This window comes from Oncorhynchus gorbuscha, linkage group LG06 (assembly GCF_021184085.1).
Source record: "Oncorhynchus gorbuscha isolate QuinsamMale2020 ecotype Even-year linkage group LG06, OgorEven_v1.0, whole genome shotgun sequence".
NCBI classification, from domain to species: Eukaryota; Metazoa; Chordata; class Actinopteri; order Salmoniformes; family Salmonidae; genus Oncorhynchus; species Oncorhynchus gorbuscha.
In genome coordinates, this window is record NC_060178.1 from 17,565,691 (window position 1) to 17,584,062 (window position 18,372).

Sequence of the window (18,372 nt, forward strand, 5' to 3'; positions counted from 1 at the left end):
TACAATTTAATTTTACACATCTACCAATAGATGACCTTCTTCGTGAGGAATTGAAAAACATTCCTGGTCTTTGTGGTTGAATCTGTGTTTGAAATGCACTGCTCAACTGAGGGACCTTACAGGTAATTGTATGTGGGTTAGAGATGAGTCATTCCAAAATCATGCTATACACTATTATCGCACACTGAGTGAGTACAGGCAACTTAGTATGTGACTTGTTAAGCATATTTTTACTACTGACCTTATTTAGGCTTGCCATAATGCAAGCCTGGGTTGAATACTTATTGACTCAAGACATTTCCTATTTAATTAACAAAAAATGGTATAAAACATAATTCCACTTTGACATTATGGGGTATTTTCTTGCTTATTGTGTAGTGGAGGATAAAATAAGTGGCCAATTTTAGTGGCCTGCCCCTGACTACAGCTGTCGCTGTAAAATGTCCCCGATTAGCCCTCAAAAATAAAAGAGCAACATGTCAAATTGAGGCTGATATTTCAATAATCAAAGCGCTGTATCCAATCAGATTTGCATGTCAAAATTCTGTCCATCCCTGTACCAAACTCATTTGCTCCTGTGTCTTTACCACATACCTTTTATGAGAGTGTTTGATCAGAGATACATTGTAACCACTACATGAACAACCATGCCCATGGACAGAAAGAGCATTCAACAGCATAGGCTACCAAACGTGGGTGATTCTGAAATGAACTTTCGGCTCAGATTAAGAAAACTGTAGGGTGATTATCCATTTCTGTGTTTTAATTCATACAAGTATTTGAAGGACTATAACGAAAATGTACAGTAGTTAAATATAGTTCCATGAGATCGGTTTGTTAAAAATATTGTGCAGCTAGATATCCACCTCTAACTAAATATTAGTTCAGAACAGTGGATTAAACTTTTTTACAATGCTTCCACTGGTTAATAATTAATCCCCAAGAAAATGCAGAAAATGACTGAGTGAAGGGAAAAGTGACTGTTAAATGTCAAACTGCTATTATGGAATGAAAGTCCTGACTTCAGTACTACTCCACATTGAATCACAACCAGAGGATTGGTACATTGGTACATTGTGGGCACATTGTTATTTGGCTGTTATCATTCCGTAAGTACTGTACGTATTTGTTGCATGAGAAGTATAAGGAAAGCTATTACCGCCTCCAGAACAGTGAAAACAAGGCTCGACGTCATTGAATTGTGTGGTAGGCACAATTCAGCGGCTTCTGATGTACATGAGTGATGTCCCATTCCCTAGAGTTATTCATCTCTCACTTCCTCTAGTTGCTCCGTTTGAGTGTCACTCACCCACAGAGGGACACTAGAAAACGAGGGGGGCTATTGGGATTGAGCCATTGTCCTCGCGTCACTTCCTGAGGTCAGAACAACTCTGCAGAACTCGTACAAAACCAATTGAAACTGGGGGCAGTTTAGTTTGAAGAAAGAACCTGTCCTTCAGACGGCAAAACCGACACTTTTCACTCACATAAAACACATTTAAATCAATATCGGGGTAGCTTGGTTCCTCTTCCCCATCCCTGTCCCAGTAGTTAAGCCCTGGGCTTACAGACAGACAGAGATAGAGGGGAGGCGCTGGAACGTGGCAGAAAGCCTCCGTTGAAAGGCTACAAGCAGGGAGTCTGCTGATATCATGTAAACACAACCAGCCAGCCAGTCAGGCTGTACAGTCAGTCAGCCAATCAGGAAGGCAGGGTGTACACATTCAGTCAGGCAGGGAGTGAATTAGCCAGGGTGTTCTTATTCACACAGTAGGAGTGGCTGGCTAGGTGGTCAGTGATCAGTCAAGGTGTCCCTGCTAACACCAGGCAAGCCATGGTCAGGGAAGGCCAGTCAGAATAGCCTGGGTTCCATGTTGAGGTGTAGCGGTTAAAGGGCCAGTCACAATAGCCTGGGTTCCATGTTGAGGTGTAGCGGTTAAAGGGCCAGTCACAATAGCCTGGGTTCCATGTTGAGGTGTAGCGGTTAAAGGGCCAGTCACAATAGCCTGGGTTCCATGTTGAGGTGTAGCGGTTAAAGGGCCAGTCAGAATAGCCTGGGTTCCATGTTGAGGTGTAGCGGTTAAAGGGCCAGTCACAATAGCCTGGGTTCCATGTTGAGGTGTAGCGGTTAAAGGGCCAGTCACAATAGCCTGGGTTCCATGTTGAGGTGTAGCCAGTCACAATAGCCTTTCCAAAGTGCCAGTCACAATAGCCTGGGTTCCATGTTGAGGTGTAGCGGTTAAAGGGCCAGTCACAATAGCCTGGGCTCCATGTTGAGGTGTAGCGGTTAAAGGGCCAGTCACAATAGCCTGGGCTCCATGTTGAGATGTAGCGGTTAAAGGGCCAGTCACAATAGCCTGGGCTCCATGTTGAGATGTAGCGGTTAAAGGGCCAGTCACAATAGCCTGGGCTCCATATTGAGGTGCAGCAAGCAGTTTTACAGAGATGAGGCTTTGCACTGCAATGTGAGGCCTAAAGTGAGAGACACTGGCACTACTATATGTAAAGTAGTAGAAGCCCAGACAGGATCATCATAACGTTCTCCCCCTGCCCTGACTTCAAATGTATGCCTTACATCCAGACCAATTTCCTTAGAATGAAAGCATATCAGTCTTGTTAGTGGTCCTGTGTTCCTCACCTCAGAAACCACCTCGTGGGACATGAGTCTCTGGATAGCAGCCAGACACAGCTGGGTGATCTTGGGCTCCTTGGTGCCACAGCCCATCAGGAATGGCTGCACTACCTCCGAGCTGTTCTCCTTCAGAGCTAAGGAGGAGACAATACATGGGCATGCAGTTAACACATTAGACGGTTGTTCTAAAACAAACATCTACAATAGGACTACTCTGTTAGAATGCATCCTTTCCTTTGCTTGTTTTAATGAGGTATAATCACTGTTCTGTATGTGATTGGATATTGGCTCAGCCAAAACATCGCTCACAAACAAACACACACAAGGCATAGGAGTGTCCCCTCCCTCAATCACTCACTTGCCAAGATGTCTGAATTCCTCGCGGCGATGGTCTTGATCTTGACTATCCCAGACTCAGCAGCCTAGAAAAGCACAGAACAGAGACACATTAAGTTTACATTTAAAGTACCTATACATTCCTTATGATAAGACAGCTGACGATACGTTACCACCTCTATATGCACTGTTATAACTGAGGTAGACGTCTCCTAGTCCTTATTAATGATCCTCATGGCCAGACACACTAATCAGTTAACCTTGAGTTACCGGAGAGGAGACACTGGGAGCCATCGTGATTTCTCTGGTGTGGAGCTCCGTTGCCTGACAGTGAGATCATGCTGTGCTTTCAGCAGTCTACAGAGGTCTCTATCGCTCCCCAGCAGCTGCAGCTCCGACTGTGCACTGTGATACAGACTGGGCCTATAACCTACATAGAGAAGGTGCGACGCTCGTTCATTGTTTTATTTAAGCAAGGTTAAAAGATTAACATTTCAGCCCTCCATGGCCTTTATCAGAACAACTTTTAACCTTGCTTGAATAAAACAATTAATATTTAAAATGGTGAGCGAGCGTCGCGTCTTTTCAATGATGATGAACCTTTTTGGGTTGTACCTCGACTCCAGTTGGTTGAGCACCCTCCACTTCGTTCCCTATAGCTTACATAAACATACTTTCAGTGTCAAATTGTTTCCTGGCAATTCCTGTCCCACAATTATTGTTCCAAGCTAAAGTGAAGAAATATTGGATTGACAACTTAGCAGGGTTTCTTTCAGTTAACCTGTTCTAGTCACTGCCTCTCCTCGTTACTGAAACACATAACATAGCAGGGTCTTTTTCAGTTAAGATCTGACCACAAAGAGTCTAGCTTAAGAAGTGTGCAACACTCCAGCAGGTAATTCATTTGATATGAATAACAACCACCAGTCAAACCCTCTTCGTATGATGTAAAATCACGTAGGAAGACAGCCTGGGTGAGAAACACCTCCTGTTATTGTTGTTCTAGCCAGACCTGCTGTGCTATGCTGCAGTGTTTGACCTGCTATACAGTCATATCACTTCATATTTCATTTGACCTGCCACAAGGTCGCACAGAGGTGGGAGTCAATTGGACAGTATGCGACCTCTTGAACCGCTTGGTTACCCGGCAACAGGGCCTTAATACTGCAGAGTGTGGACTGGGCCAAGCTGTGTAGAACTACAGGCCCTATCGTAACCCCACACAGCGACTTAAAGATAATCTAGAGAAATGCAAGTCTCCCTCCTCTCCTTTGTCCTCAGTGTGGAGGGATAACAGGGCATTAAAAATCACACAGAACTTGTTCTAATAATCATTCCGATCCTGCTGGTGTAGAGACGAAGATATCAATATAGCCCTAGACGCTACGAAGAACAGTGAAGACAACTAATTCACTTTGGTTCATGTATTCCCTGACAAAGGTCATGCAGCCAAAACACAGTTATTCATATTTATTTCCATTGAACATGCCATACAAATAAAGGCATTTTAATTATATGATGAGTGCCTTGGTCCTCCTTTCTTTTTGCTGTTGCTCTTATTCAAAATGGGAGGCAGGCAGGGTGACATACATTTTTGTTGTTGTTGAGAACATCTCTAGCACAAACAAGGTTAGGCTTCCACAAACAAAGTCTGTTGGTGGGGAAGGGCCGTTTAGGTTCTTATTCTAGGTGTCGTTGATAGGCCGCAACTTTAGTGCGGAGGCTTTCTCATCATGAAGTTAGTCTTGTTATCTTGGGACAAATCCACAATAACAGAGTGATGCTGAGACTCACAATGTTCACTTTAAAAATGTACATCAAACAGAAACCAATGACTGCAAAGGTAAACAAATCAAACTACTTTTAACTATTTCCAAAGAAAATGTTACAAAAACACATTTAGAACAGCGTGGATGCAAAGTTTGGTAACAGAATGACAGCACAAAATTCTGTTGCATCTGCGCTGTTCAAGTAAACTGTTAAAAAAGTCGTCCTTGTGCATAGAGTTGTATGGATTGCTTAACTTTGCAATCATTGGTTTTTGTTTGACATACATTTTGAAGTGACAACATGACTCTTACCATGGAAATGCCCCTTGGCTAATGAAGGTAGTGTTTCTCGGCACTTGGGTTCGCGTCACACATAACAGGTTGACCATAAGCACACTCTAGAACTTAACATATACAAGGCTACTAGACCGATATATTCCATTCTAGCACCCTTGATGTTCCTTGTTTGGCTGTATACGATTGTGACACAAAACTGACATTCATTCCAAATGAATTTCGCCACAGTGCTGTTGCGCAAAAGGCAACGCTGCACTAAATGTGTTATAAATAGCCTTAAAAAAAAAGGTCCTTCTCCAACCCTCCTCATACAGCAGCCATTGTGGTTAGGTGGGCCTAGCACTAGCAGGGCTCAGAGGAGCCACAGTGAATGGACCCAGTATGCAATGTGAATGGGAGCCTATTATGGAAGGAAGATGATCGTGGTGATGATGATTAAAGATGACACCATAAGGGATGGTCCATGGTCTTTAAGGAAACAGATTCATTACAATGTTGAAGTTATCCATGAAGCCTATAATACTATCAACAAGGATGAGCCTAATTCTGCTGATGATCATGACGGCAATACTGAACTTGCCTTGTTCACAATTATTATTTTGTTCATATTGCTGTAGAATCAAGTGGATTTTAGAATCCAGGTAAATGCTGACCTGCCTACAGAAACCTTAAGTAAAGGAATGCCAACAAGATCATTGCACTCCACTTCCTACAAACACAATAACTGGCATCAATTGGTCACATAAGACAATAAAGCATGTCCGAGAGCCTTGAATCAGAAGCAGATTGCTGGGATTTCCTATGTTCAACCTTGAGTGAAACCATGTGTCCTTCTGTTCTTACCAACCTGAACATGGATAACACTGCACTGTCAAGGCTGAGTATTTAGACCTGATGCCATGCACATGGAAAACCACTGAAACACTGTCCCCACATGTGCAATTAGTAGGCTTAGGGCCTTTGGAAAACCTTTAAATGGTCAATGGAGAGGATTTACCAATAGGAGAGGGCAACATTTAGCCTAGCCTATTGATGCCTATTGGATGCTTGTTGTGCATCCTCACACTTTCACATTTGAAATAACTGGCTTCATTTCCTCGTTCTTCTTGTTTGTGATGAGAGTGGAATGGATCTGCTATGAGTCATTTAGGTCATCAGACAGACCAGCCACTGTATGAAACCACTCCAGTCTATTCATGCTAGCTCAGTCAGTAGTCTTTCTGTACCAACTCCACCCTCCCCACCCACACTCTTATCCAGTAAAATGCTAACTGAGCCCAAAAAGGCATGACACTGCATGACTTTCTTCCCCTTTACAATAGAACTGAGAAGCTTCAGTCTGAATCAGTAGGAGTCAAAATGACAAGCTGGCAGTTTAGAACTATTTCTGCGAACTGCACTGTGGAGGGCATATGAAGCCACTGAATGCCAAGGTTCATCCACACTACAGCAGCATGAAGACAAATAGTGGAAGGACCAGGTCACACTCATAGGCCTAGCTTCACTTTTTGTTTTATCCTAGGGGAGAATTATTCATGAAGTTGGGCACCAGCCTGAATGCAAACTCACTACTTCTCCTAAAGCCCAGCATCATTTGCTCAGTCGCTTATAGGCTGTCTCAGAAGATGTCGAGAAAGCAACTCACACTGCAGCTTTTCTCATTGATTCGGGCTGCTGCATAGCCTACATTGAAGGGGCTTATTCAATTAATCCAAACCTTACAGTCTCACCTTCTGTCAGTTCTACTTAAGTTTCTGCTTTTCAGCTTGTTATTTCTTCAGACTGTATGACACCTGTGTGGTAAAGTCAGCCATACAGACGGAGGTATGAAGGAGGAGCCACGTTTCAGACAGTCGACAAATACAGCACTGTAACTCCTCAACAGAGAGACCTGCAATCAGAGCACAACAGAGAAGCTCCCACTGGTTTAGCTGGCTGTCACTCAATAGAAGGAAAGGTCTAGAGTGTGAAGCTGTGATGTAGAAAAATCTACAGGATTCTTCTCAGCCCTTCTTAACCCAGACAAACCTGAGAGAAAACAGCTGCACTGCAGTAAAATAAGTAAATGAATGGGAGAGGGGTGTGCAAGACTGGTCAAGGAGGTGTCTCGTACCTGGCTATCTGAGTGAAAAGATTTTTAAAAAGACTCAAGGGCACAACTGACATTCTCATTCTCCATAGTAAGATAATTCAGAGATGTTGATCAAAATGTAAAAGAGACCACTTAGAAAGCCCAGCAAAGGACAGGCTTAGTATAGCCAGATTCTACAGGGCCACAAGAAGAAGAAAAAAGTCAAGTGAGGTGCCTCAGTGGCTCTGCATACCTGCATCCACCCCCCCAACACCTTGAGAGCAAAACATTTTAGCACCCCCCTCCCGGTGACAGTGAAGACAAAAAAAAAAAGTAGTTAGTAGAATGTCGTTTTAGAGAATTTGGCAGTACGTCCAATTGGCCACACAACTGCAGACCACATGTATGGCGTCTTGTGGGCGAGCGGTTTGCTGATGTCAACGTTGTTAACAGAGTGCCCCATGGTGGCGTGAGGTTTTGGTATGGGCAGGCATAAGCTATGGATAACGAACACAATTACATTTTATCAATGACAATTTGAATGCACTGCAATACCGTGATGAGATAATGAGGCCCATTGTCGTACCCTTCATCTACCTCATATTTCAGCATGAGGCCGTGCGCTGCATAAGGCAAATGGTCACACCAGATACTGACTGGTTTTCTGATTCACACCCCTTTAAGGTATCTGTGACCAACATATGCATATCTGTTTCCACAGTCATGCAAAATCCATAGATAAGGGTTTTATTTATTTATTTAAAATTAACTGACTTCCAAGTCAAGTCAAATCGCAATTGCAGCATTTGGTTAAAAATAAGATCTAGATGTGGCAGCCCTACAGTGGCAAGAAAAAGTATGTGAACCTATTGGAATTACCTGGATTTCTGCATAAATTGGTCATAAAATTTGATCTGACCTTCATCTAGGTCACAACAATAGACAAACACAGTCTGCTTAAACTAAACACACGAACAATATGTTTTTATTGAACACACCGTGTAAACATTCACAGTGCAGGGTGGGAAAAGTATGTGAACCCTTAGATTTAATAACTGACCCTCCTTTGACAGCAGTAACCTCAACCAAACGTTTTCTGTTGTTACGGATCAGACCTGCACAACGGTCAGGAGGAATTTTGGACCATTCTTCTTTACAAAACGGTTTCAGTTCAGCAATATTCTTGGGATGTCTGGTGTGAGAACTGCTCTCGAGCTCAAGCCACAGCATCTCAATCAGGTTGATGGCAGGACTCTGACTGGGCCACTCCAGAAGGCGTATTTTATTCTGTTGAAGACATTGTTGATTTACTTCTGTGTTTTGGGTCGTTGTCCTGTTGCATCACATTCTGTTGAGATTCAATTGGCGGACAGATAGCCTAACATGCTTCTGCAAAATGTCCTGATAAACTTGTGAATTCATTTTTACGTCGAAGATAGCAAGCTGTCCAGGCCCTGAGGCAGCAAAGCAGCCCCAACCCATGATGCTCCCTCCACCATAATTTACAGTTGGGATGAGGTTTTGATTTGATGTGCCTTTTTTTCCCCTCACATAGGATTGTGTGTTCCTTCCAAACAACTCAACTGTAGTTTAATCTGTCCACAGAATATTTTGCCAGTAGTGCTGTGGAACACCCAGGTGCACTTTTGTAAACTTCAGACATGCAGCAATGTTTTTTTGGACAGCAGTGGCTTCTTCCGTGGTGTCCTCCCATGAACACAATTCTCATTTAGCGTTTTACTTATTGTAGACTCGTCAGAGATGTTAGCATATTCCAGAGATTTTTGTTTTTAGCTGACCCTCTAGGATTCTTCTAAACCTCATTGAGCATTCTGTGTTGTGCTTTTGCAGTCATCTTTGCAGGACAGCCACTCCTAGGGAGAGTAGTAACAGTGCTGAACTTTCTCAATTTATAGACAATTTGTCTTACTGTGGACTGATGAACATAAAGGCTTTTAGAGATACTTTTGTAACCCTTTCCAGCTTTATGCAAGTCAACAATTCTTAATCTTAGGTCTTCTGATATCTCATTTGTATGAGGCATGGTTCACATCAGGCAATGCTTCTTGTGAATAGCAAACTCAAATTTTGAACTTTTTTAAAAACTTTTTTTTTTTTTTTTAATAGGGCAGGGCAGCTCTAACCAACATCTCCAATCTCATCTCATTGATTGGACTCCAGGTTAGCTGACTCCTGACTCCAATTATCTTTTGGAGAAGTCATTAGCCTAGGGGTTCAGATACTTTTTTACAACCGACACCAAATTATGTATTCAATATAGACAAGAAAAATACAATAATTTGTGTGTTATTAGTTTAAGCAGACTGTGTTTGTCTATTGTTGTGACTTAGATGAAGATGCTCTTGATAGTATCACTGATATTTAATAAGCTTATGTATCGGCCTCACGGCCTTCGTCAGAGTTTTTGTGATTTTTTTTACATTTGCACCCACATCCGTTCCACACATCGAATGGGGTTGAGGGCAAAGGGAAAACAAATAAGTGCTGCCAAATATATCAATATGCATTTCATAAATATTACAAAAGTGTATAAATAAGACGTATAAAACACATCTGTAAAATCACAATGAGGACATAGCAAGTTTTCATTAGTCATTGGGTACATCGTACGAAAAACAGAGAAATCTTAAATAGGCACATAAGATTTCTCTGTGATATATGATAGATGTCATATTGCCCTGCCTTAAATTCTACATATTTTGCCATAGGGTGGAGGAAAATGTTTGCCGTTTTTAATGTGATAACTGATGATCAATGGGCCCCACTTTGGTCAGTAATTCGACCATGCTTAGATAGCTGGCTGCTAGTCTAACTTATAATATTTGTTGCTGACATTGGCTGATTGAGTGACTGCTGATGCACAACCAAATTTCAAAAATGGCAGCTTTTGTATTCTAACTCTCAACAGTATGTTGCGACCCCCACTGAGCCCCACCCCCATCTTACATTTTTTATGAAATGTTTTTAATTTGGTCCGCGGGTCTACAAAAGGCTGCGGCAGTTGCCCATCCCTGCTGTAGAGGTATCGTCCCCAGAGCAGTGCTGAGTCTTACTGTGTGACTACATCTGAGGAGAAACAAACAAAGCCAGCCAGAGTTATACCTGCCTGCCTGCTGACTCTGGACTGGAAGACGAAAGGGCACAGGCTCAGCATAAAGGAGCAGTCATCTCAAATGTGGAGACTGACTGAGACAGCATCATTTCTCTGACAGCTAGGCCTACTGCAGTATACCACCCTGCATCTATGGCTGGGCAATAAATCAAATTCATTTGATTAACTTGAAATGTACAGTGCATTCGGAAAGTATTCAGACCCCTTGACTTTTTCCACATTTTGTTACGTTACAGCCCTGGTGTTGAGGGGGGTAGGAAGGTGCAGAGTGCACACAGCACAACAGGAGCAAAGGAGACGAGACCAAAAAGACCAACTCATTTAAAAAATATATGTAGATATATACTTGATTCTTGCGATACAGGCATTTTGTGCATTGCACTAAAACATACAGTGCATGTGGAAAGTATTCATACCCCTTGACATAACATTTTGTTACGTTACAGCCTTATCCTAAAATGGATGAAATAGTTTTTCCCCCTCATCAAATCGACAAACAATACACCATAATGACCAAGCAAAAACAGATTTTTAGAAATGTTTACAAACGTATTACAATTTAAAAACAAATATTCCATTTACATAAGTGTTCAGACCCTTTACTCAGTACTTTGTTGAAGCACCTTTGGCAGCGATTACAGCCTCGAGTCTTCTTGGGTATGACGCTACAAGCTTGTCACACCTGTATTTGGGGAGTTTCTCCCATTCTTCTGTGCGGATCCTCTCAAGCTCGGTCAGGTTGGCTGGGGAGCGTTGCTGCACAGCTTTTTTCAGGTCTCTCAGAGATGTTTGATCGGGTTCAAGTCCAGGCTCTGGCTGGGCCACTCAAGGACATTGAGACTTGTTCTAAAGTCACTCCTGCATTGTCTTGGCTGTGTGGTTAGGGTCGTTGTCCTGTTGGAAGGTGAACCTTCAACCCAGTCAGTCTGAGCACTCTAGAGCAGGTTTTCATCAAGGATCTCTGTACTTTGCTCCGTTCATCTTTCCCTTGATCCCGACTAATCTCCCAGTCCCTGCTGCTGAAAAACATCCCCACAGCATGATACTGCCACCCACATGCTTCGCCGTAGGGATGGTGCAAGGTTTACTCCAGACAAGACACTTGGCATTCAGGCCATCTTGGTTTCATCAGACCAGAGAATCTTGTTTCTCATGGACTGAGAGTCCTTTAAGTGCCTTTTGGCAAACTCCAAGTGGGCTGTCATGTGCCTTTTACTGAGGAATAGCTTGGTCAGGCCACTCTACCATAAAGGCCTGATTGATGGAGTGCTGCAGAAATGGTTGTCCTTCTGGGAGTTTCTCCCATCTCCACAGAGGAACTTTTGAGGTCTGTCAGAATGAACATTGGGTTCTTGGTCACCTCCCTGACCAAGGCCCTTCTCCCCTGATTGCTCAGTCCTGTCTTGGAGCTCTACGGACAATTCCTTCAACCTCATGGCTTGGTTTTTGCTCTGGCATGTACTGTCAACTGTGGGACCTTATATAGAGAGTTGTGTCTTTCCAAATCATGTCCAATAAATTGGATTTACCACAGGTGGACTCCAATCAAGTTGTATATTTGGTACACTTACTGGAGAGCTCTTTTGTCTACACCCATTCAGCATCATTCACACCCTCTTAAGCTTTAGCCCCACCCATCTCTTTAAGGATTCACATGTGAGGCCATGTACTAAACAACCAAAGATTTTAAGACTAAAAGCTGGTTATACTATGGGTGTGTTTGTAATTGTAATCTGGAGCGCCAGAGTGTGCTCTGGGCATTTGTAAACTAAGAGCATTGTCAGATTGTCTATTCGTAAATTCAAAGCGTTCAGAGCGCACACTGGACGCTCCGGCCGAGGAGTAGGGTTAATCAGAGCGTTCTGACCTAACAACAAGCACCTAAGCTAACTGGCTAACGTTGGCTAGCTACTTCCAGAGACAAATGAGAGAACAGCTCACTGGCCATTTTACTCACCCTAGCAGAGCTGGTTAGTTTAGACATATAGCTAGCTCGCAAAAGAATAAACCATAATCCCAACTGATAACATTACTACCCTGCATGAATCTGCAGGTAACCAACCAACCAGGTTCAATGTTAGCTAGCCTACAAATGGCTCTGAGATACAAATAATATTACTACACAGATCATACATGTAACGTAGCTAGCAAGCCAGCCAGATAATGTTAGCTAGCTAGCTAACAGTACACTTTAACTTGAAATTAAAAAGGACTTTCTGACAAAATTAGAAACGTGTAATATCTGAAAATGTAGCTAGCTAGACTATCTTACCCATATACATGGATGGACACACGCTACTCCCTCTGTCATAGATGTCATGGTAGCTCTTATTTTGAAGATGTAAAAACACCTGTCTCCGGATTACAACAGCTTTCTGTGTGTTCTCTTTTCTACTCCATCTGTATATTTTCAATCAAACGCCTTAGCTGTCATACTCTAATTCCACTGATTTCAAAGTCCAGTCTTCCAGAAAGTGGATATAAACACTTATGCCGATCTACTATGTGATATCTTTCAAAAAATCTGCGTTAGAAAGGATTACCTACACAGACTGACGAGCTCATGTTATAGACAGAAGCGTGCTACATGGCAGACCAATCCGAACTCATCTCTCAGTATGTCCAGCCCACTCATTATTTTAGCCAATCATGGATAGTGGGAAGTTTGCTGACTTTTTCCATGGCTAAACCAACTAGGCTTGTAATATACCAATTTTATTTGTATTTACAGATGGCATACACATTTGTTGTTAAGGCACATGAAAGTCCACATGTTCCAGAAGGCATTTCTGCCAAAAAACGCATTTTGATGAAAATAAAAAACATTACACTCAAATGGCTCTCCTGTGAGACCGTGAAGGGTGACATACACCTAGTTTCCTGAAACGAGTCACATATAATCAAGCAAATAGGTCAGTAACAAAACAGGTCTGATGTGTTTAGGCAAAGTGACATTGTGTAAACAAGTGTCTACATTTGGCTTACCAGAGGACTAGGTAAATGCTTGTAACAATGCTTCAGGAATTTGTACTGTAAAACACAAAGCACGAACATAACCTCCTCCGCAGTATTGTTCTCATGCTAAGCCAATCGATGCAATGAATACAAGGTGTAGTCCAAGCACCGGTGGTAAAATGGAGACAGTCAGTACTCAGCATGTAAGATAGATGCAATAAAAAAAAAGAGCATAATTCCAATTTCTACTGAAAAACTGCATCAGCTTAACCTTGGACAGTTTGTGAGATCTGGAAATTGGAGCAGCTTATCTCTAGCTAGTACAGAGAGGAATGCTAGATAGCAGTATTCTCAGTTTGAAAGGAAAATCTTTCATCCCATATGGAAAATATTTAGCTAGATGAAGTAGACCAGGCATCATAGTTGTTTTCACATATAGTCCTCTTAAAATAACCATTCACACTAACCTTACTTTTGAATAAGGACTCAACTCATTTGCCAGTTCACTTCACCTATTTTCTGGTCCGAGTCCTCTTTGCATTCACATTGCTCTTTAGAAAAAGGAACCAGGATATTTTTCCCACATTACCTCAAATACTCTTGGTTGCAAGACATTTGATCAGAACGTATCGGACAGCTAAATATACCTACTCACATTTTGGAAGCTAATACATTGCATGTAGTTCAAATATGACCTAATAATTATAATCAGAAGATATTAACAAGATAAATAGCAGAGGGATACTGCAGATTAAATAATGCTGTAACTGAAAATTGTACACCCAATGTAAGCTACTGCCTAAGAACTATCATTGATTTTGTACCCCTAGTTGCAATTCCAACTACATATGGTGTGTCCTCACACTATTCAAACCCCACAAACGATAAACAGCTTATGAACCTCTCTTAGCTTAAAGATCACATTGTAGCGGTATTTATTAAGAGAGGGGTAAAGAAAGATTTTGTTCGGGCACCAGGCAGGTATTAACCATGCCGAAAGGAAAAGAGTAGAAGAGAGAGAGTACCACTACCAGACCCACACACATCAGCAGAAGAGACTGCCTAGAGTGTAGCCTGTTTACCAGATAGCCAGTGGAGAGAAAAAAAGAATACACACCATATAAAACCCACCATATAAAACCCACATCACATCACAGGGGTAACCCAAACAAGAATAGCTCATACAATAATACTAATAATGGCAGAGCAATTCAACAGCAACTTCATACAAGAACGAACCCAGTCATCAACATAGGATTTGCAATAATCTGTATTATCTTCTAGTGGATGAGTGCAGAGGGTATGAATGTGGGGGGTGTTCATCGACACAACAAAGGCCTTAAAAATGTCCACAGTCTTCTCGGCCACATGTCATTAGTACATCCCACCTCAATACAGTTCACATAATATACAACTTGCAAGTAACCTACTAAAATGTCCATCCAAATACTTCTGGCAGGGAAATAATAGTCCAGCTCTAATGAACTTCGATTGGCAGTGCATTTAACAAATAGAGAGTCTGTTGCAGGGTAAAGCACTGGAATTAGAGCGAAGAGAAAGAGAGAGAAAAAGATCAACCTTAGCTGTGGTCTTCAGGCCTGCCGGTGTCTGACTGTCCGATGGTTTGTTGGTTTGTTTGTTAAAGCTTCGCAACAATGTTGCTACTAATCCATGCGATCCATAACGGGCGCGGTCCCAAACAAAAACAACGACGATCTAAAGCGATCACACCGATGATTGAGTTAAATACTTTATAAACTACAAACGCTGAAAACAAACAAAACTTCTGCAGCACACACAATCAAACTGTCGCGCCACCCAAGAGCTCCTCCCCAAAGAGCTGAACGAGCCCTCTTTATTTCCTCATTCCTTACTGCTCATGCCCTCTTAAAATGGCAGCGCACGGTGAAGGCTCCGAGCAGATTTCACATATTGCAAACAAATAATCTGAACATTGTGTCAGTAGGCTAAAAACACATACTACAAAAGGTATGCTGGTCGAACATCCCATTCTAAAATCATGGACATTAATATGGAGTTGGTTCCCCCTTTGCTCCTCCACTTCTGGGTGTTCCACTATATGTTGGAACAATGCTGCGGGGACTTGCTTCCATTCAGCCACGAGCATTAGTGAGATCGGGCATTGATGTTGGCCGATTAGGCCTGGCTCGCAGTTGGCGTTCCAATTCATCCCAAAGGTGTTCAGTGGGGTTGAGGTCAGTGCTCTGTGCAGGCCAGTCAAGTTCTTCCACACTGATCACAAAAAAAACATTTCTGTATGGACCTCGCTTTGTGCACAGGGGCAGTGTCATGCTGAAAGAGGAAAGGGCCTTTCCCTAACTGTTGCCACAAAGTTGGAAGCATAGAATTGTCTAGAATGTCACTGTATGCTGCAGCGTTAAGATTTCCCTTCATTGGAACCATGAAAAACAGCCCCAGACCATTATTCCTCCTCCACCAAACTTTACAGTTAGCACAATGCAGTCAGGCAGGTAACGTTCTCCTGGCATCCTCCAAACCCAGATTTGTCTGTCGGACTGCCAGATGGTGAAGCGTGATTCCTCACTCCAGAGAACGCGTTTCCACTGCTCCAGAGTCCAATGGCGGTTTACACAACTCCAGCCGACTCTTGGCATTGTGCATGGTGTTCTTAGGCTTGTGTGTCGATGCTCAGCCATTGAAACCAGAGGCAGTTGGGAACTTGGCAGTGAGTGTTGCAACCGAGGACGGACCATTTTTACACGCCACAGCACTCTGCGGTCAAGTTCTGTGAGGTTGTGTGGCTTACCACTTAGTGGCTGAGCTGTTGTTGCTCCTAGATGTTTCCACCTCACAATAACAGTACTCACAGTTGACCGGGGCAGCTCTAGCAGGGCAGAAATTAGATGAACTGACTTGTTGGAAAGGTGGCATCCTATGAGGGTGCGACATTGAAAGTTACTGATTTCTTCAGTAAGGCAATTCTACTGCCAGTGTTTGTCTATGGAGATTGCATGGCGGTGTGCTCAATTTTAAGGATCCCCCCCAAAAAAAAAAAAAAAAAATATATATAGACATTTTTGGGATCCTTGACATTTGCTAATCAATATCCAAAAAAGGCACGTTTTTTTATCCACGAACCTGGACATCAACATCTCTCTTTCATGGCACCAATGTGCTGAGTTATGGCAGGGGCAATTGTGTTGCAGTAGTCTAGTGTGTGGTGTGGGAATAATGATACGCCAACCTGGGGAGCTTTGTGTTCACATTCCCCTAAAAGAAAGTGAACCAGACCAGGCAATTCAAACCAAGCAAACCGAACTTAGACCCCCTCTTGAGATGATCTCAGTTCGGTTAGCTTCGGGGGCTCCTTTGAGGGGTCTGAGTTCCTTTGGATGTTCACACTGCACGAAAAATTAAGCGAACCGCAAAGAGTTCACAAATTGTCAGCAGATTAACCCGGAAAATAAATAAATTCTGCCATTAATGACAACACTTGGGATGTAGCATTTCTGACCAATGCAGTGGCAACACTAACCATCTTCATTTTGAAAATAATTGAAGCTCAAAATTGTGAAAAAGCTGATTCTGACATGCACACAAAACAATGGATGTCCCATCATAGAATGTAAAGTGAGTATTTGACAACTGGCTACTGTTTACACCTAGACCTTGGAAAAGCATCCCAAAATCTTTGGCTTAGTTATAAAAAATCTTTGGCATCCAATCCATGTAGCCAGCAGATCCAACCCGCTTGCTTACAGCTGCACTAGGGTCTTACAGCATTCCTGTGTATATGAAGACACTGCGAAGCCGGTGCGAGATATGGCTCAGAAAACGTACCTCAATCAAGGGATGAGAAATGTGTTGTACTCAAATTTGTCCAATATCCCAAATGAAGTGTTAAACCGAGAAGATTGAACAAGTGCTAGTTTAAGTAAACTGCTGTTTTCATCCTCATAATATATGCCATTTAGCAGACGCTTTTATCCAAAGCGACTTACAGTCATGTGTGCATACATTCTACGTATGGGTGGTCCCGGGGATCGAACCCACTACCCTGGCGTTACAAGCGCCATGCTCTACCAACTGAGCTAGCAGTAGGAACAGCAGCTGTTATGGAATGCATGTATGGTTGAACAACAAAGAAGCTGATTGGCTGACACTGCCATTCCAAAATGGCTGCTGTTACCTAGTATGAAGATGAAAAAGCCAGTTTTCCAGAAAACTAGTAGTCTTTTAATCTTCTTGATGTAACAGTTGGAATAATGGGACGATTCGGAGTACAACACATTTCCCATCCCTGGATTGAGGTACATTTTCCAAGCCATAGCTTGTGCCGCCTCGGTGGATGTCTTCATATACACAGGAATACTGTCTGACCCTAGTGCAGATGTAAGCAAGTGGGACGGATCTGCTGGCTAGCATCCATGCAGCCTTCACAACTGGGTATCACCCTATTATTTCTGATGGTAAACCTTAACAATAACCCTTACCTAACCCAGCCAGTTTTAAATGTCTACTTCAATTAACTGACGTCAGATTGAAACGTCACAAGGATCAATATAGACTTCCTGAGCGCTCGCATCACACCATCAGCAGTTGCATTGAAATGTATAATCAGTGGTGAGGTGGCAAAACATCACATAACATACAGTAGAGTGAAACTGAGCGAAAGCAAGAGAGGAATTGCTAGCTATAACGTCAGACAGCCATAACTACCTCTTTGACTGGGGGGAATTTCTTCTTGCATTCCATTGACAGGGACCGCAGATCCGTCTGCATGTTCTCGAGTAATTTCTTCACCGCTTCGGGGCTACTAGTCGACATTTTGGATGATGTATTCGACCCAAATATCAAATCTTGAAATAATAATGAATGCAATCGTAAGATACTGGTTCCCGGCCTACTTATTCAGCCCCTTTGAAAACGAAAAACGGTATGGACCTCAGCAAGCGTCCACTGACACAAGTCAATATTCCAGTTTTCTACTTTGCCCATACAGAATGGAAGGGATGACACGGGCATAAACTTGTCCACAACAAAAACGCCTAGACGGTGGTGTCATAGATTATCATCACTAGCACAGTTCTAGTGACATTTATATGGTTAATATTTCTCAGTTTCACCCGTAGTTCTTACGGCTCCAGCAGTCACCATTGCGAGCACCGTTTCAATCCCACAATGCTTTGGTAGACAT

General features: G+C 42.6%; 1 protein-coding gene across 9 annotated transcripts in view; it reads right to left on the reverse strand.

Annotated features, from left to right (window-relative positions):
* The window catches only part of LOC124037637 (protein MON2 homolog), a 59,555-nt gene extending 41,183 nt beyond the window's left edge, over nucleotides 1–18,372 (reverse strand). For all 9 annotated transcript variants that reach the window (XM_046352557.1, XM_046352556.1, XM_046352555.1 and 6 more), the window contains exons 1-3: nucleotides 17,895–18,372; nucleotides 2,991–3,054; nucleotides 2,639–2,766 (exon numbers count right to left, since the gene is read on the reverse strand). In XM_046352557.1, the coding sequence (XP_046208513.1) occupies nucleotides 2,639–2,766; nucleotides 2,991–3,054; nucleotides 17,895–18,002 (300 nt within the window). In that variant the 5' untranslated portion in view covers nucleotides 18,003–18,372. The remainder of the gene's footprint in view (nucleotides 1–2,638; nucleotides 2,767–2,990; nucleotides 3,055–17,894) is intronic.